Source organism: Zalophus californianus, chromosome 1 (genome assembly GCF_009762305.2).
Source record: "Zalophus californianus isolate mZalCal1 chromosome 1, mZalCal1.pri.v2, whole genome shotgun sequence".
In the NCBI taxonomy this organism is placed as follows: Eukaryota; Metazoa; Chordata; class Mammalia; order Carnivora; family Otariidae; genus Zalophus; species Zalophus californianus.
Window position 1 is genome coordinate 159,123,612 of NC_045595.1, and position 20,491 is coordinate 159,144,102.

At 43.6% G+C, this 20,491-nt stretch overlaps 1 protein-coding gene across 2 annotated transcripts in view; it reads right to left on the minus strand.

The window, feature by feature from the left end:
• PLCXD2 (phosphatidylinositol specific phospholipase C X domain containing 2) overlaps positions 1-20,491 on the minus strand; it is a 49,030-nt gene that overhangs the window by 16,523 nt on the left and 12,016 nt on the right. For both annotated transcript variants that reach the window (XR_003517849.2, XM_027582056.2), the window contains exon 2: positions 2,221-2,681. Coding sequence is in view for 1 of the 2 variants with exons in the window: in XM_027582056.2 (XP_027437857.1) it covers positions 2,221-2,681 (461 nt within the window). In the remaining variant the exon portion in view is untranslated. The remainder of the gene's footprint in view (positions 1-2,220; positions 2,682-20,491) is intronic.

Below are 20,491 nucleotides of genomic sequence, written 5' to 3' on the forward strand. Positions count from 1 at the left end.
AGACCCTCTGATAATAAGGGCTCACGAACAAGGAGAAGGTGTTTTTATTAGCATAATCTCTGCTCCTAGTTGTGAAAACCACCAAGATGAGGGGACAGCCCTGGGGTAGCATCAGAAGCTGTGGGAGCTCTACGGAGCCAAACAGCCTATGACTCAATTTGGCTCTTGCCACTCACTGGGAATGTTCTCTCGGGTAAGTCGCTTCGTCTCTCCATGCCTCAGTTTACTCATTGGTAAAATGAGGATAATAACAAAACACCTATCTCATAGTGTTGTGGAGAGGATTAAATGTGCTAATCCGGGTACCTAACACAGTGTAAAGGCTCAGTAAAGGTTAGCTGTTAAGGTGCCCTTGTTATTACTATTATCTCATATTGTAAGAGAGACTCCACTGAGAAAAAAAAATCTCCAAATTAGACCTGTGAGTCTGAAAAGATATCAATCCAGGTTAGGGGCAGAGGTGTGATAAATATTTGGCAAAACATCATTTACAAAGTTTTAGTGAGGAAAAGTGGCTTAAATTTTAACAGATACCGACAGCTAACTCGTTAGCCTCTGTGGTGTCAAAGGCATTAGCCCTTTCAGAGGTGTGCAAAAACACCTGGGGTTTCCAGTTACTCAGGCCAAACCTGGGAGTCATCCCTGGAGCCTGTTTCTTTTGTGCCCCGAATCCCATCCATTGGAAAACCCCGTTGGCTCTAAGTTCTGATAGATCCCACATCGGACCACTTTTCCCACTAGTACTCCTCACTGGCTCCCCTCCTTTCCCTGCCCTCCTCCCCTGCTTTCTTCCTAGCAGCCAAGGATATCCTATTACCGTGTAATTCAGGACACAGCACCGCGTACTCAGAACCCTCCCAGAACCTTCCTCGCTCAGAGTGAAAGCCTGAGTTCCCACCGCATCACCCATGACCTCTGACCTCCTCCCGCCGCTCTGCTCTCCAGCCCCACGGCGCCTGCTTCGGCTCAAACAGAACCAGGCACTGGCGGGTTCCTCAGCTGGGAAAGCTCTTCCCCTAACAGCCACACGATTTACTCCATTAACTCCTTTGAACGTCTACCCTCATCAACCTATTTAAAACTGAGACCAACCCTCCGACCCAAAGAACGCTGGTTCTTCCTAACCACGCTTACCTTTCTGTTTTCATCGCTCATATCACTTTCTAGCATTTTATGTATCGTATTTATTATGGCAATTATCTATGATCTATTTCTTAGACCTGAATGAAAGCTCCATGAAGGCAAGGATCTTTGTTTTATTTACTAATTTATCCCAAGAGCTTGGACCGGTGCTTGGCACACACTTGGTGCTCAATGAATATTTGCAAGTGAATAATCTTTAATTGATTTTTAATTGAAAGCTCTTCCCCAAGTTCAAAAATAGATGCCTCTTTAAGATGCTTTGGTTAATGTATCTTTGAGTAAGTGAGCAACTATGAATAAAAAAAGGGACTTGCTTTCTTTCTTTTTTTAAAGCGAGTCTAAATTGGAGGCTGACCTTTCCTGAAGCTCCCCTCTCCCACAGTCTTTCATCCTGTGGGATCAGAGCAGCATGTATCTGAGGCCCACGTTCCTTTTCTTGAGTATATCCCTCAAGGCCTCCGTTTGGGGGCTCTTCTAAGCTTAGGGGACCTGGAAATGCTCTCCGGCCTGGATCCTCCTTCAATCTCTCAGGCCAGGCCCCCAAATCTGTTAAGATTTAAAATGTTAACACCTCTGAGATGAATCACTTACATGCTTTTGTCAGCCCCTGCAGGGATTATCTGACATTGAGTTCAAGGCAGGATGGGCCCACCTATCCCTGAGGGGAAGTAGGAGCCTGAGAAAGGATTCTATGGGAGATCAGAAAAAAATGGCAATCACCAACTGGTCCAATTTCACAAAGTTGCCTTGGGCTGGTTCTGGCCAGGCCACTCCAAGTCAATTCAGATGCTTCCAACAGGCTGCCCAACCAATTGTAACTATTCGGCAGGTGTTAATCCCAGTTCACCGGTGCCCAGGAACTGGTGTGCATATCCTAGAGTCTGAAGCTATCCAAGAGCCCAGGACTCAGGTGTGTCTGTTTAACACTCCAAATAATCTTTGCCTTCTAGCCTAAGAGCCCTGCAGTGAGCTGCAAGGAGCTTCCAGCCGCTGAGACAGAAAAGGTGGCAGAGTTCCGTTGTTGCCCTTGCCCTTGCCCTTGCCCTTGCCCTTGTAAGCGGGTCTGTCTCCTCTCACCTGGCACTTCTTCTCCCACAGGGCTCGCAGCGTCATGCTCTCCACACGGCAGGCGGAGCACAGCTTGTTTCCAAAGGCCTCCTGGATCCGGAGAACCAGGCGTTTGTGGTGGGCCTCATCCATGGCGTAGAAGTGGTTGAAATCTAGGAAGACAATCTCTTGGGGGTGTTGGGTGAGAAATGAGTCAATCTCCATCAGCCCGTCCCAGACCTTGATGCCAAAAAGTCCGTGAATGAAGTAGATCTCCTGGTCGGCATCCCCGGGTTTGGAAGACACACGCAGGTCGAAGTAGCGGATGCCAGCTTCCAGTTGCTCCCGGAACGTCAGGTTCTGCGTCACAGACCATTTTTTCATGAGCTTCTTCACCAAGGAGATCCTGGCCAGGCGTTTGATGGCTGCAGTTTGGTCGGGCCCCACTGGGGACTTCTCATCTACCCAGTAGCTGAACGAATCATGGGAGCCTGTGCGGAGCAACAAACGTGGGGAAAGCAGGTGAGACTGGCGCTGGGAAGGATAAACCCGCCCATCAGGAAGCAGCAAACAATTAGCAAATATACACACGAAAATGTCAGCGAATTCTTGAAAAAGTTTTCAAACTCGCTAGACTAGAAAGAAGCGCAAATAAAAGTAATGTGGTCTTATTAGCAGCTCAGTAAGTCTGGAATACAGCTCTAATTCTCACATATGACTAGTGTAAGGTGAATTAATAAATACCCTTTTGGAAAGCTCCTTAGAAACGGGTTTGGAAAGAGGAGCTTTAAAATATTCATACCACTTGATCTAGTGATTTCATTTCACGGAAAGCTCTTCTGAGGAAATACATTAATGGTGGGAAAACAAAGATGTTTGCTGAAGAATATTCATAAGAAGACAACCTGGAGGTTGCCTAAGTGCCTCTTACGGGAGAACACTTGATGCCACCATATCCGCTTTATTCGTGCAGTCGAATTCTGGGACAGGCATTTACGTTCTAGGAAAGGCAGATTTAAAAAAAAAACAAACACTGCTATTTTGTATACTATTTTTTATGCTATTGTACAAACACTATTTTACTATCGTGAAAACCTGAGTCAGTTGGAATGACTTCTTGACAAGTCAGGTCATCATTTTTAAAAGCCCAACACAGCTTACACAGATGGCCTTCTTTCTGGACACATATCTTAATAAGCCAAATCTGCTCTTAAATGGGCAAATGTACATTCCTTTCCTCCGCCTGAAAGAAAAGAAGGTAGTTATCCACCCAGACACTGAGATGATCTTATTGTTACGAAGTCTGAGAGACCACAAGAGACACAGTTCTAACTATGGTGAGAAAAACACTTCAGTAGTTACTCAAGGTGAAAATGATCTTTAACAAGTATCTTTCACCAGTCATTGGTTTCTATGTAGCGGCACCCATTATCACGCGCTTAGCTCTGGGACTGACTCTGACCCTGGGGATCCCGCATAAATCGAGGAGGAAACTGCCCTTCTTCTGACCCTACCAGCTTCGTTCTTAACCATTACTGCCCATTTTAGAACCAAATTTTTAATTCATACTAGCTGGCTATTATCTATTCTTTTGACCCAATTTTAAATACATATTATTTCCATGTTCTTTAAAATAAATCAGTCTGGGATGGCTTTACTATCTTATCTTCTCAGAAATAAAGCAAAAGAAGAAAAAAAGAAGGCGACCAGTGATGTTTTGTTTGTAGTCTCTAGAACATGGAGGATACTTAGTAACTATGAAGAAAAAGCATATTTATTAATCCTTAGGCAAAGTCAATTCTGCACGCGAGAAAATTACTAGCATATTTCAGGTAAAAAAAAAAATTGCCATTACTAATAGAAATGTGGAGCAAATCCCCCTGGATTTTCCGTATTTGTTGTCTCTGTTAATGAGACTCAGAGGATACTTGCCTAATGCTCTGCTTCCTTTGGCTTGTACAGAAATGGGAAATCTTTCTACCTCCTCATTGAGAGACTTATTATGGTGAACAGCCAGTTCTCTCTTCTTTTTAAATTATCCTAGCAGCCCAGCTGTTCAGGATGGAGTGTGTGATAAAGTGCACCCAAGGCCCACGTTGAATTTAATTCTTCCCTGGGTCTCAGGGAATAGCCATTATCCAGGCATGGAGAAGAGACAATCCCCTCTGGTATTTTCTTGTTGGTGCCGAGCCCAGTCTCATCTCCGGAGGGAGATGTGCTAACAACCTCCCAAGCTCTTCTCCATGCCCCAGGGCTGTGCAGCAATGTGACAGCGATGGGGCCCCAGGGACCATTTCTGGATACACAGGGGCAGGCGTGGTGCCCAGCCATCCCCCAGAAGAGGGAGGTTGTGCCCATTCCCGAGGAACACTCAGTCTCTGCCTCTCCATTTCCTTCTCTGCTTCCTCTTTTCCTTTCTGATGTCCTGTGTCCAGTGCCACCACCTTGACAGGAAAGGACAGGACAATGGAGCCGATTGTTTGCAGAATGTTTTACGGCATTGTCCTACCCAGGCCTACCTACAGCAGTCAAAGCCTACTTAACGTTACTTGTTAACCACTATCAGTATTTTTGCTTTTCTACCTTTTTTTTTTTTCTTTTTCTGGGAAGCTTTTGCCTCATACAGAGTGAGTGAAGTGACATTCAGGCCTGAGTGCATTTAACTCTTTCTTTTTCCCAAAACGTGGGATAAAAATGCCCTCCCTTCTCCTGCACATAATTACAAATTATGCAATCTGCTAATAGTACATATACAAAGAAAATCCTAGTATTTTCCAGCCCAAATTCATTAGCAAAATTTCTTCTTCTCCCTAGAGTCGATGGAAGTTATTTTACTTTTTAAGACTGTAGATAGTGAGAGCTACCTCTCCCCTCCACCCTGGGATGCATGCATTACATTCATGCATTCCACCAGAGGAGGAGGGAAAACCTCTTAATTGGCCCTTGCCCTATTTCTGTGAGAATTGCTGCGTGGGAGTCAGGGAGGACAGCTCCATGAGCTGCTCCCGCCGATGAGTTTTATGATAAGGATTGAAGAAGTTTAGGACCTCATTCTGCTGTGCTTTCTGCCACGGAAATATTTTTGCTGCTTCCTTATTTTTGCTTTACCACCTGGCAGTATCTATGCGTCTTCACTCACCCCTCTCTGTGGCTCCTTTATCTCTAAAATAGATTTAACAGGTGCCCTTTCACTTAAGAACCAGACAAAACACCTTCCCTCACATGTCTTAGCCCTTCCAGCCACTGTGTCTTCCCTTTCTTCCTCACCCTCAAACTCTTCAAAGGTAGCGCAGCCCTGCTTTGCCTCTTATGCTCTACCCCCTCCTTCCCACCCGAGGCCGCCTCCTAGCCTATGGCTCCTCCAGATCCTTATAACCTTTCAACTGACAACTCCTAATGGCTTAATTTTTCTGAGTTTCTCTGAGGGTTTGCTAAGTCAGCTTTTTCTTCTGGAACCTTCCATCCCCTTGTGTTCTGTGATACATACTTCTAGACATTCCTATCCTTCTGCTAACCTCTCCCCCTGTCTCCTTTGCTGGCTCCTCTTCTTCCTTGCCCCCAAATTTAAATATTTCCCAAGGATCTGTTCTCTATTTGCTTCCTTTTCCCCCTTCCAGAGATTTCATCTGCTCCCCAGGTTTACCGTAGCACCTTCGTGCGGATGACACCAAAAGCTTCACTTCAAGCTCAGACTCCTCTAAGTTCCAGATTTGTTTTCAACTTCCTGCTGAGGTCTCCCACCTTGATGACCTGCTCACACAGCAGATTACAGATTTCCCAGAGTCCACCTGCTCATGCTGTCCCTCTTACCTACCCCACAAAGTGACTCTTCTGAATTCCTGCCAATCGTGCAGTGACTTGAACTTGAAAGCTTGGATTCTCTTTACATTCTGCCCCCCTTCCCCCACCCATACTCTTCATCCACCCAGTTACCAAAATTTTGCATTTGACTTTTGCAACATTTATCAAACCTGTCTCTTCCTCTAACCTTCAGCCGACACCCCCCTGTTCATATGTTCATTATCTGTCATATAATCAGGACCAAAAGGACCCTACTGTAATCCCTTTCACTCCAGCTTCTCTCCAATTTGTTCATATTCGAAAGTTAATCATTTCAAGATACAGTGCTAATTATGTCATTTTTTTCATCCTTCCTCCCTCCCAGATCAGGTTCCAACGCTGAGCACTGGTGTTCAGAACTCTTCAATATGGCCCCAGTGTGTTATTTTAGACTCATCTCTCACCAGGTCTCCACACAAAGCCTGGCATCTGTTGGTGTGCAGGACACACTGGTAGGCAGGCCTCCTCCTGGATTTTGTTCACTTCTTCAGCTGAACTTAACTTTCCATAAAGTATTCTCTCACCCTAACCCTGTCTACAACTTCTCCCCAGCATTTACAGCCCATATTGGGCAAATTGCTTACCCTACATCTATTTCCTCATCTGTGAAATGGGCCTAATAGTGTCTCTTGTCACAAAACCAGTGTTCAAGGTGCTTAGGACAATGCCGACATGTAGGAAGTGCTGAACTATGGTTATTGTTATTATTAGCCATTCTCTGTGAGTTGGAAACTAGAATGAGGAGGGGTCATTAATTGGGACTCCTGACCTTAAATATTTAGGGTCTGGAAGATTTTCTTTTCTGCACTTCAAGTACTGTCCCTCTTCATCTACTGGTTGACAGGGAGATGGTAGCTTAGCCTTTACTTTGTTGACAGTAGCTGCCACTCACTCTCTTGGTCGCAGCCTAAGCTTTGTCATCATCCACTTCCAAAATCTTAAAATTTGATATCCTGATCACAACTTACTTTTCTTCTGCCTCACTGTGACTTGACTTCTATTTCCCCCCAGCCTGAGAGCCCAGGATTGGCTCTACTTCTCCTCCAGCTATAACCAAGGTTTTTAATTGCCACTTTCATCTGCAGAATTATTAATTAGAACAATTTGAAAGCTGTTAGGATCACAGTGGAGGCACATTTTCTGTCTATACACGCAGATCATGTGCACATTCCAAAATGGACATGGAAATATTAACATGATATTTTCTAACATACTTTTTGACTCTCAACAAATGTTTTTCTTGTTTTCTCCAATATTTCTCATTTATAGAGTGGACTCAATAAGGTTTTAGGGACTAATAGACATCAAATATTAGATGACTGTTTTCAGACTCTGGGAAGGGAATTTTGTTGTCATCTCAAGAACAGTCCATACAGAGCAGGAAGTATGGCCACACAAGCTCCTCTTTCATGTTCTACACTCAATGGATAGCCAGCATCCCTAATTTTAGCCCTACAAGGGTGAGGGCTTTTCCTCCAATTTCTGGAAGCTTATTTTTCTGCAATCCTTTCATTTTCACAATTACTACTGTTTCCCTTCCTCCTCCTTATATAATCAACAGGCATTGCAAACGTTTCCTTTTCCTCTTTTTAGGTGTACAAAACCCTCGATAATATGTGAGAAAGCACTTTGTAATCTGAAGCAGTGATTCTCAATCTTGAGTGCACATCAGAAACCTCTCGGGGAGCTTTTAAAACCACCAGTGCCCAAGACCCCAGCCAAGCCCAGAGAGTCAGATTCTCTCTGGGGTGGGAGTTGAGACTGGAAGACTTGAAAAGCTCCCAGGTGATTCTATTGGGCACCCAGGCTTGACACCTGCTGCCTAAATAGAAGATCATCCTTTCCCAACAAGCTCTCTGACTTCTGGGATCACCTACTCTGATGGATCTTCTAGTACTTTCAAATCTTCAAATAATAATCTGGTGGACTGCCTTTCCCATATCTTCACCATTTCTTTCATTCCAGGAATTCATGCTTCCTGCCTTTTGACCAACTGAATAACCATTGCTTCTTTGTGAAGAAGAAAAATATTGGGAGAACTTCCTTTCTTTATCATGCTTTCTAGTAAGTGATTAAATGAGGTTATTTAAGGTTAATAAGGGCCCTTGAGATATGGGCTGTGTTACAGAGGTCAGAATAAAGTCATTGTGGTAGCAAAATCATGAGGAAAGAGATTTGAATGGGAAGAGGTCAGCAAGATGTGTGCTCAATGTTTTTCCTCCTACATAGCATTAGATTCCAAGATTATCGAAGAGACCAGGTACAAGAAAATGAGCTGGCCTTCTGAGGACCAGGGACAACCAGTTTGCTCTTTATCTGGAACAGCAGTTGCTACTTGATTCTTTCTGAGGTTTGTTATTATGGGAACTAGGAGCTCTCAAGTGAGCACACAGCAGTTTTTAGTTACAGTATTTTCACTACCTAGTTCTTGCAATTTGGAGTAGGAGCCATTTTTTTCTGAACTCACTTAATTAAAAAGAATTTAAAGCAAGCTTCTTGGGAACGGGAACGTGGTCTCTAAATAAAACAGGAAATTCAAAACACACACCCTGAAATGAACATTTCATTAAAACACAGTGGCATTTCAGATTACATGGTGACACACTTTCAGCCACGGAGGGAAGACAGGAGTTACGTGAATAATAGGAGAAAGAGAAACTCCTTCTCACATCTCTGGGTGGCAATGGGGAAGTGGGGATGGTGAGCCCACGTCAAAAAGTTCTGACCTCACATATTTAAGAAAATCTCTTTTCTCCACCCCCTACCCCCTCCTTAGATACTACTCTGCCTTTGGTGAGCCCTTCTGACTTTGAAGCCCACTAGCCCCCTCCAACCTGGTTCACTGAAACCCACACTCCCACGCCGTGTTCACTTGAACACCATTCAGTGCCTCCTGTGCCCCCTAGCCTATGCCTTCTCAGTGGGGTGACACTGCCCCCCGGGGGACAGAAATCAGTTCTTGGGGGATGAAAAAATTCCTTCTCCTTTTACGTATAAAGCACAGATACACATACACGGTACATAAACAGGTGCACAGTGTATCTGTGGTATTGCAGTATCGTTGTGCGTGGGGGGGCGGTGGTGGGCAGGGTAGAAACGGCTAAAAAGACTCCTTAGTGATAAAAAAAACAAAATGCTGAGAAATATCACTCTACACTGAACTCTCCAGTAGCCAAATGGACATCTGACTTGTCTGGGCTGGACCTCTGGCCCTACACCTCTTTTGTGTTTGTTTCAAGTTTTTATTTAAATTTTAGTTAATATATAGTGTAATATTAATTTCAGGTGTACAATATAGTGGATTCAACGCTTACATGTAACACGCAGTGCTCATCACAAGGCCCTCCTTAATCTCCATCACCCAGTTAAGCCATCTCCCCCACCCACCTGCACCTCTTTTTTATCCTGAACCAGCGTGTCTCTCAATGCCTCCAGCAACTGCTTCTCACTGGACACCCATTCATAAGTTGCCCCAGTACTGGAAGGTTCTCTTCCCTGCTGCCAGAACACCAGTGAGTTGGGAACCAACTCAATTCCCTCTTTTCCAGTTATCTTTTAAGGATTTTATTTATTTGAGAGGGAGAGAGAGAGAGAGAGAGAGAGAGAGAGAGAGAAAGTGAGCACAAGAGTGCAAGAGCAGGGGGAGGCAGAAGCAGACTCCCCATGGAGCAGGGAGCCTGACAAGTCTCGACTGGGATCGTGACCCGAGCCAAAGGCAGAGGCTTAACCAACTGAGCCACCCAGGTGCCCCTCCAGTTATTTTATTATTTTTTTTAATTTTATTTATTTTTGAGAGAGAGAGAATGACACAGAGAGAGAGATAATGAGAGGGCTGAGGGTCAGAGGGAGAAGCAGACTCCCTGCTAAGCAGGGAGCCCGATGTGGGACTCGATCCCAGGACTCCAGGATCATGACCTGAGCCGAAGGCAGTCGCTTAACCAACTGAGCCACCCAGGTGCCCCTCCAGTTATTTTTTAAATATTCCCACTAGGCATCTCCAGGGCCAACAAGTCATTTGTCTGCCTCCTCTGCCGCAAAGGACCCAGACTTGACGTTTATCAGATGCCAATTTAGCAAGAAGAATGTTGAGTCCTGACACCTAACTTAATGAATTACCAGAGCACCGAATGAGCTAAATGGAGAGTTCCCACAGTGGGTAAGAGCATGGGCTCTGGTGCCAGGCTGCCTAAGTTCATGATCCTGGCTCTACTGCTTACTAGCTATGTGACTGAAATGATGTGCCTCAGTTTCCTCCTTTGTAAAATGGGGATCACAACCATACCAACATCAACTGTTTGTGATTAAGATGAAATGATTAACTCCGGTAAGCCCTTGGAAGAGTCCCTGGCCAACAGAAGTTCAAACATATCATCACTTTATTATATCACTATTAAGGAATTTGTGTCATCTTCCATTTGGATGATATTATCTGGTTTTTAAACAATGTCACGAAACCTCATTAAAGATTTATATTCAGTGACCTGCTGCGGCAGCTGAATGGGAAAAATGAAATTAGCAGTTCAACTTAGGTTATCAACATCAAAGCCAACATCAAAAAGAGCAAGTTCAGATCACAGTATTTACAGTTTAAATATAAATTGACACTAAACATAAAATAATGAATTATCTCGAGTCAATAACTCAGGAATGTCAATAAGTCAGGAGTAAATAAATACACTGACTATATAATTGAAAGTAGAAGAAAGTTCCAAGCCTATTCTTGAACTTTCTGTTTTTAACATCATTAAATTACACATCCTCAAGAGATTTCTACACAAAAACAGTTACAGAAAATCAAATCCAACCTCTCTCTAAAAACATGTTACCACATTTTTGGAGAGCAAAAGCCTATAGTCCATTATTTGAAATGGAAAAAACAGCCATGCTTTCCCAACCCACCAGTGTTCACAAATATCACTAAAACACTCAAACACTTATATAACCATCCAACAAAAGAATCTTCCCATAATATATTTTAAACACCAAATACTAGAATCAACAACACTTTCAGAAGCTTTTCTGCATTTTCTTACACATTTGAAAATATTGGTGCATAGCTCCTAGGGACATGAGCACGGCTGAGTTGATGTTAGTTTGCCTCTCTCAACACGCTTTATCACCTCCTACTTTTCAGGCCTCTTGGGTTCACCTATTTTATTCACAGGCTTTTCACTGTTTGAGAAGACGTTTTCACTCACTAACATGGGAAGTTGAGAGCCCTTACACATAACTCAAGCCTGCTGGGAGAGCCACTGAGCTGTGGATACAAAATATTCTCCATCTTCTCTTCTGGATGTACTGCTACTTAAAGGTGTTTGATAGACCACATGGCTGAATTCACTATGATGAGATTTTTGACTAGTGAATTTCAGGTAAAACAAATTTACAAGTTGTTATGGCAAATGTTTAGATAGCGAGCCTTCATAGTAGGGATATTACAGGAGTGTTTGGAACCAATGTCTCTCCGTTACCAAAGCATTTTGTGCATGTTTGTAGGAATATGTTGACATTAAAACTGGCCCGCCTGAGATGAAATCCAGAGAAAAATTCTTATTCAGGAGGGAAAAAAATGCATGCATTTACTTGGAAAAGTGTGTTTTAAAGAATTGAAAAAAAGCCACAATGTCACAGGAAGTACGTTTACTAATATCAACAGAGAGCTTCATATAGATAAAATGATTATTCTGCAAAATTTCTTATATTTCTTTATTTTTTTTAAGATTTTATTTATTTTTTGACAGAGAGAGACACAGCGAGAGAGGGAACACAAGCAGGGGGAGTGGGAGAGGGAGAAGCAAGCTCTCCCGCCAAGCAGGGAGCCTGAGGCAGGGCTCGAGGCGGGGATCCATCCCAAGACCCTGGGATCATGACCTGAGCCGTAGGCAGACGCTTAACGACTGAGCCACCCAGGCGTCCCATCTGCAAAATTTCTTTTAAAGACAACTATTATTTTGAGCTCATTTTGTAAGGAGCCATCTAAACTCCATGTAAACTCCAGATTTTTATCAGGACTTAATCATATTATTTCTACCAACACCTAAGATAGTCTGGTTCATTGCAAGCTTGCTCTTAAAACATATACTGAACGTGTGTGCATTGCCTAGTAGGAACAGTCAGAGTGTTTTGAACTCTGTTCAATTAGGGCTTGCCTATTTTATCTCAGTTTGAACTTTGGGTCACATGATTTGTAATTTACATATTCTTTCCCTGATTATTAAGAGGCCAGAGTAATGCAGGCAGCTTGCAAGAAAACAGATGCAGTCGTCTTGCCAGTTACCCACTGGAGCTGATGCTGCATAAAATGGCCTGGAATGTCAAATTTATTTTTCCAAATTAACGTAAAATACAGACACTAAAAAAATGCTCAGGGCAAGTTAAGAAGATCTTAGCTGCAATGAAGACTCTTCCCCATCTAAAAACAACAACAAAAGGATATTAAAGGTACCCAAACACAAAGGACCACACCTTGCTTACACTCTATCTTAATAGAGCTAGGTCATTCATATGACCAGAAGGTTTCTAGGCAGGAATATAGGCTCGGATAGATCCAAAAATGGTCAGTGCAAACAGCAGAAGAGAAGTAGTACCATACTTTAATAAAGAGAAAAGGTGTTAAGTGTTTACACCAATGAAAGAGACTAATTTTCTAGCATCTCCTTAGAAGGAAAAGAAGAGAGAACAGATCCTAAATGGAACTGGGATCAGCAACTGGGATCAGAGGCCCAGCTGAACCATACCTCCTGATAACTGTCCGCCTGTCTTTGGGTTTTAGAGATGACAGCCTGGTGACTTGTTAAGCCATTTTAAAGGGTTGAATTTTTCTGAGAAAATAAAAGGATTTTATGCCTCGATTTACCTGGAGCCCAGACAACTCTGTCTTCATAGAATTTCTATTAAAAAAAAAATCTTCCAACAGTATTTCTCAGAAAATGAGCTAAAAATGAGGTTTAGGTCCTCAAACACATTATCTCACTCAAAAGTGTTTACATTTTAGTGGACCTGCGATTTATTTTAAGAAATTCAAAAAATTTTCAAATATACTAAATTGAAGGTACTCAAAAGCATTCCCACTCAAGATCATTTGATAAAAGACTTTGGGTATTTTTCTAAGGTTTGGGGAGACCACTGCTTAATTTCAGAAATGACTAAAAGCCTACACCTCAGTATGCCTATGGAACGTATCAGCAAGGCCATGTTTAGGAAGAAGGGCTCTTTAGGAACTACTCACTCCCTTAGCACTGGCGTCCACTCTCAGACTCAGGGTGACAAGAAATATGAGGGACACCTCTGGCCCTTCAGAGATCATTGGCTCAAGTGGACTCCAGATCCCCTATTGTTCAGCTCTGACTTTCCCTGGAGGCCACTTCCTCTCCTTCTCTGGCATCTTCCTGACTCATGACAGCCAGCTCTGCCAGGACTGTGGGCTTTCAGGGATAGTCACATGGAGGGGCGCACTGGCAGAGCAGGAGCTAAAGGGACCCGTCCACAAGGGACAGTGGATAAACCCCATATTTGGTGCCAGCTGACACAGGTTTTCACCAGTGATTTCTTACAAAATAGGCAAGATGGGGGGGAAAAAAGAGCTCTTTTTAATGCACATAGGCCACTCTTTATCTTGAATATGAACATGTGATAAGAAAAAAGTCCTTTTTAATACACACTCTCTTCTAAGCAGAGTGAATCCTGGTAACTGTGGTATCTTTTGTTTGCTAAGCACAGCTGAAATATTCATCTTTGGCATTAATGGCTTTGGACACACTTGAAGCAGTATTAAGTGAGGCTGAGGTGTGCAGGCTTGTAGGCAGAAGCTGGAGCGACCTGAAGTGCTCTGCTGAGGAAAGGGGGGGGGGGTGTTGGGAGGAAGGCTGGGAATCAGAGGGGGAAAGAAAGAGGGAATCACAGGGGCTGCAGGGCTTAGGAGAGACCCAGCGGAGGAAACAAACCTTGCGTGGGGTTTTCAAAGGTGTGGTACGGTCTCATTTCTGCATTTCTCTCTACATCACAAATCAGTATGGTTCAAGTGACAGTGAAGGGGTGCCACACTATCAACCTGTCCGAAGCAAAGCGCGTCTCCATCCAGCCCGGCTCACGGGCCCCATCACAGCAGGGCTGTCCCTGCTGGACTGTGGCTCCTGGCCTTGTGTCTCACCTGTGCCTGGGCCAGAGTCTGCGGGCAGGGGCACACCGGGCTGGGGAGTGGGGTGGTGCCACATAAAGTGGGGAGAAGGTGGAAAAGTATGAGGGGAGGCTTCTCTCTGATTGAGATGGACTTCAAAAACATCCCTTTATGGGGGCACCTGGGTGGTGCAGTTGGTTAAACGCTGAACTCGGTTTCAGCTCAGGTTGTGATCTCCAGGTTGTGATCTCAGGGTCGTGATCCTAGGATCGTGAAATCGAGCCCTGAGTCCGGCCTCGCATAGAGTCTGCTTAAGTCTCCCTCTCCCTCTGCCCCTCTCCCCCCCCCACCCCCATGCCGGCGCACGCTCTCTCTCTAAAATAAATAACTAAATAAATCTTTTATTTCTTGAAAAATCTTTTTCTTAGTATGCTGGAATTCAAACCCTACCACAGGGCTAGCAATAATAACCATCCTGAAGCAAGATATATAGATTTTAGGGCCACCCTAAGGAGAAAAACAACGTATAAAGAAAAGCACAACACAGAAAAGGAGACAAACACCAGGAACAGCGAGTTTCACAAACGCTACTGGAGGTAACTGGAGCAACCACACCATATATTGTTCAGTTAATCCACACAAATAGGAGACTTTCAAGTGTGAGGCAGGGGATATCTTTTCATGAGTTGACTGAAGATTTACAACCACAAAGAGAGTCAAGCTCCAGCCTGACACTGCCCAGAATAGCACTTCAATTGTGTAGAGTGCAGCATTCTGCAGCCCCAAGGGCTGCACGCCGGGGCGGAGTGGGCCGTTTCCCGCTGAGCAGGTGCTGCTGAGAGTGCCGGGGCGCTGCTGAGGCTCACAGGCTTCCATTCTGTTCCTCCACAGCCATAGGTGAGCTTGATGAACTTTCCATAAATAATAAATGGCTTGGCTTCATATGCCGTATTTGCCTTATTTAAAGGCAACAGATTCTCAGAAAGGATGAGCGACCCCCGGGGCGAGGCTTGCAAACTCTAAGCAGCCTTTTATCTGTTTCTCGCCCCACGATAATCTATGCAGACTTCCCAGTGCTAATGGCATCTAGGAAAAGTACTTAAAGTCCGACCTAATCTTTCTTCTCCTCCCCCCTCCCCCGTGATGTAAGGACAAAAAGATCGAGGCACAGGTGATGAGTTCCTTCACCCCACCACCTTCCCCGCTCGCTCACACACTATTAGACTGTTCCTCTCAATTCTCCAATAAGCTAGTGGAAGATACAGACAGAATCGCCGACTCCGCGTTTCCACCAACATTTAAAGGTCAAGGTTCCTTGTATTGCACATAATGATACCTTGCTCCCACGTATATGGAAAGGATGGCTGTGAGAATTAACTCAGGGGAGGAGGGAACCTTTGCTCATTAGGGGCACAAGGACTTGATTTACTGCAATTCTGCTCAACACTTACGCTGAGATAGCTTGTTTCATCAAATAAAGAGGCAAATTAAAATCAGAGGATGAATTCACCCAGCTATCGTTTTTCACCTCTGCTCTTATTGATTTTAATATGATTACCCTCTCAAAAAATAAAGACTTCTAAAAGAACTGGATCAATGACATAAATAGGATCCGGTTTTCAACTTTTTTTTTTTTTTCAGAATAGAGACTTTTTCTTTGATTACTGGACTCTGGGTGCCAGGGACCAGGTGTTATCGCTGAAATAAATTCCATCTGTGGGAAAGCCATTTGGCCTATCTCCATTTAAATTTCTCCATCTGAAGGAAGAATTTATTTTGGAGGAATCATATATTCAGTACATATTTCTTTAAAAATGATCTCTCCTTTCCCTCTGCTTGCCCCCCCCCCACCATGGGAACCTCTTTATCCAAGAGCTAAAAGCATCCCAAAGACATTCTGTTGACCTTGCCAGCATTTGCATTCCATTCCTTCATCATGAACTCCCCAGTGATCCCTGGTGAGGGCTCATGTCTGAAAACAACAACAACTTCAATTTTCTGAGTGTTTATCATGTACCCAATGTCCAGCTGGGCACTTTGCATACAAGATCTCTTTGGATCTCTGCCATGATCATGGTGGATCTCTGCCATGATCCTGCAGCAGTGATTACCTGCATTTTACAGATGAGGAACTGAGGTACAGACTGGTTTTGCAACTAGTTCAGGGTTACAAAGATCTCAAGTGGCCTGGGACAAAAATCCAGGTGTGTCAGACCAGAATCCACACAAAACCACTCTACGGATACAGTTGCTTCTATATGCTTAATAATGAAACAAGTCAAATGCATTGTATATTTACTTCCTAACATGTGGTGATCACAGGGTTTGTTTTTAGAGCTAAATGCCTGCCCTCATCCCAATGCAGGAACTTGATGGAGAGATTAAAGTGATTTTGTATTTTGTAAAGACATGAATAATTTCTATGTAGGGACACATGAGGGCACTCTAACCTTCTCTCAGTTGAGGAAACATTTTCTTTATAGTTCCTCAGCTCAGAGCCTTGAATCCCATAGCCGGTTCTACTCTGGTTAGATTGTAAATTCACACTGGAGGTCGGTTGCTCCATCTGCAAATTTAGGAAGGTGGGTCTCTTCTATGTTAAGAATCGGATGAGTCCAACTTATTAACAGTTCGTGAAAGGAGTTTATGACCTTTTATAATTATTCATCATTGTAAAGAAATAAGATACATTTCTTTCATATTTACCATACTTAAGCAGAAAATGTGCTTATAAATTTAACTCATCATATTTGCAAAAAGCAAATCACTCTAAGACCGAGGGGTGGTCTTTTATTTATCTTTGGCTCATCTGAGAATTTTGTGAAATTGCTGGAGAAATTCTTGGCCCTTCACACAGGTTCAAGTTCTCATTTTCTCGAGGGCCACCTTATGGTTGGCTAGGGGAAGGTCTGCACGTTGATTTAACGTACTCGCCAGTAGCTCACTTCTTGTTTAGCATTTACGTGACAGCTCCCTTCACTCCAAAGGCTGGTGTTTGATTGCTTTGTCTGACATTTTTATGAAATTTATTGGGGGGGCTTTGAAAAAACACCGGCGTAATCACCTCGCTCAGTTGACATTTTTCACAGGGCAGGGTTATTTTAAGATTCATTTGACAAACTGCAGAATGGTCGAGATCCTGGGAAGCTCCTCAGCTAGGTCCCTTCAGGAACAAGGGTTTTTTTCCCCTCTTTTCTGTAAGTGAAGGATGAAGCCAGGTACTCCGACAGAGGAAAGGGAAAAAGTAGGAGGGGAAAGACAAGAAGTAGCAGTCTAAATTACATGAAATGACAGGTTTAAAGGGAATTGGTACATTACGCACAGCAGGGAAAGTGAACGAAAACACACCCCACTCTGAAAGATGAGCGTCCTGACAAGCTTACACGCCTGCTAAAAGCCTATTCTGATCTTTTGGTATCAAGGCAGAAAGATCTTTTCTCGGCTGGATCCTCGCTGGGCAATTACTACACAGACCACTTAAACCACTGTGCTGCTTCTGTTCTGAGTCAATAAAAAGCCTCCTACATGTTTGGTCTTGGAAAAAAAAAAAAAAACAACGTGACTTGTTCAGCTGGAACAGGTTACCGGGCAGTGTTTCAAACACAACCATCCTCATGGGTGCTCAGGCATTACAGTTCTGGCATGGAAGCAAATGCCTCAGATGAAAAGAAAAGTACTTTATTACAACCAACAAAAGGAACTGAAGCACAGCCCAACACTGGTCAATTTCCAACTCTACAGATGTCTTTTATTCAAGTGCACTTAAATGAATTTGGTAAGATCAGTTTTTACAATCTAGTATTGTTACCAGGATTTTTGTTGCAATTTGCTTAACTTCTCTGTACTTCAGTTTCTTCGTCTGTAAAATGGAGGTTATAGTACTTCTATCACTGGGTTGCAAAGCTTAACCAGGCAGGTTTACATAAATCAGGCAGAGCAGTATCAGCCACCTAGTAAGTGCTTTATAAGTGTTATATAAGTAAGCTCTTCTTCTATTATTATGATTATCTTATTTTATTTTATAAAGCCTTGGGACACCTTAAGAGAACTTTGCAATGCAATTATAAGATTTTGTCTTACATCGTTCCTTTCTCTATGTCCTACTTTCTCCTGAAATTAACTAGAAATATCTGCTCTTTATGCTTAAATTCTCTGTAGATATTTCAGGATTCCACATTTCTCTCTTCGGCTCCCTCCTTTTGTTGCACAAGGTTCTTACTCTGAACCAGACACTGACTATACAGAGGTGACCAAACACTGCTGTGTGTAGTGGGGAGACAGGTAAACAGTCCCAACGGCATACAGTATGTTCCGTAAGGGAGGCATGCACAGGCGTGGTACTGAGTTGTTTCTCACAGGATGAGTTGTCTTGGGCCAAGTGCAGTGGGGACTGTTGGGAGGGAGGCTGTGACAGTAGAGGAAAGAGCATGTGCAAAGACTGGAGTCGTAAAGAGAGACGGCAGATTTTCTTTCAGGGTTTTCTTTGGTTCCCAAGTTGTCACTGGCTCCCTCCAGCCTACAAGATAAAGCAGGAAGTGCTCCGCACCACACTGAAAACCTCTCTCATCTGCCCTCCGTCCGTCCTCCCAGTCCTCTTCCATGGCTTTCTCCTGTCACCTGTACAGGGAGCCATGAGGGCCCTTGCTTTCCCATCTCCGATTTCATCCATTTGGTTCCCTGTGTCTGAAATGCCCCTCCACCCCATATCAAAATCCTATCCATCCTCAGACCAGCTCCCAGGTGTCTTCCAGGGCAGCTGTTCCTTAACCCCCATCTGCAAGGAATCGCTTCCCTTCCCAGGTCCCAAGCACAGTCTTTACTGTGGCATTCACCGCCTTCTGCTTTTATTTGCTTTATTTGAATCTCGGTATCTCTCCTACAAGATCACAAACTATATCTCGTTAAACTTTTAAAGATATCCTATGGTATCTAATATGGTGCTAGATATATATTTGGCCATCAAAAAGGACTGTTAATAACCATAGCTACATATTGAAAATTTATGCTTGTTTCGTGCTAAGCAATATTCTAAGCACAATGCATGTTTTATCTTATACAATTCTTAAACAACTTTGTTGTGTAGTAAAGAATTTAACCTTGCCCAAGGAGAGGTTAACCTCGACCAACCAGAGGGCTGGTCTTTTCCTTGGCCCTGGGAGGTAATCTCTCAAATCCTTGCAATAGCTTGCCTGATAAGAGTATCTTTGTTCACCTGGGGACTTTGGGGTCACATCAGAACGTCTAAGGATGAGATTTACAGTGATGGCTTTGAGTCATGTGGATACACCCTTGACCTTGGAGGGGCTGGATACTGAGGTCAGCCATGTGGAGCCTCAATGAGGACTCTGGATACCAAGGCTCAGATGCGCTTCCCTGGTTAGCAGTATTTTGTGTGTACTGCCGCCCCTCGGTACCGGGAGATGAGCACCGTCCACAAGCCACAGGACAGCTGGAAGCTTCACGTTTGGAACTCTCCTGGACTCTGCCTTGTGTACCTCTTCATTGGCCAGTTTTAACCTGTAGCCTTTAGCCGTAATAAACAGGAACTGTGAGTATAACAGCTTTCAGTGAGTTCTGTCACTCCTTCCAGCAAATTATCTAGCAAAACTAAGGCTGATCTTGAGGATCCCAAAACTGGCAGTTGGTGTCAAGAGTAAGGGCACATATATAGACCGTGTTTCCTCTAACCCTGTACTCGTGAAGCAGGTGCTGTCATTATTTCCACTTTACAGAGCAGAAAACTAAGGGACAGAGAGGTTAAACTGTTTATTCAAGGTCACGTGATGAGTAATTAGGATCTGATCCTCGGTATGCTAAAACAGAACCTGTACTCTGAACTACTTCTCTATACTGTTTCTCCTGTATATAAACATTAAAAATCGAGATACAATAAAGCATTTTAAGAACAGACATAAAAATTAACATGCGTCTTTAAATGATGGAAATGTTTAGGGCAGTTTTTGTAGAAAACATCTTGTGTTACGGATCAGGTATTTCATCTCTATGAATATTACAATAAATGGGATTTGAGCAGACTGTCATTTTGCATGCTAAAATAGGTCTGTGGCCTGAACTGAGAACAATCTCATTTGCAAAGTTACATATAAGAAGTGGGCCTTGGGGCACCTGGGTGGCTCAGATGTTAAGCGTCTGCCTTCGGCTCAGGTCATGATCCCAGGGTCCTGGGATCGAGCCCCGCATCGGGCTCCCTGCTCAGCTGGAAGCCTGCTTCTCCCTCTCCCACTCCCCCTGCTTGTGTTCCCTCTCTCTCTCTGTGTTTCTCTCTGTCAAATAAATAAAATATTAAAAAAAAAGAAGTGGGCCTTATGATTATTGGATATAGCA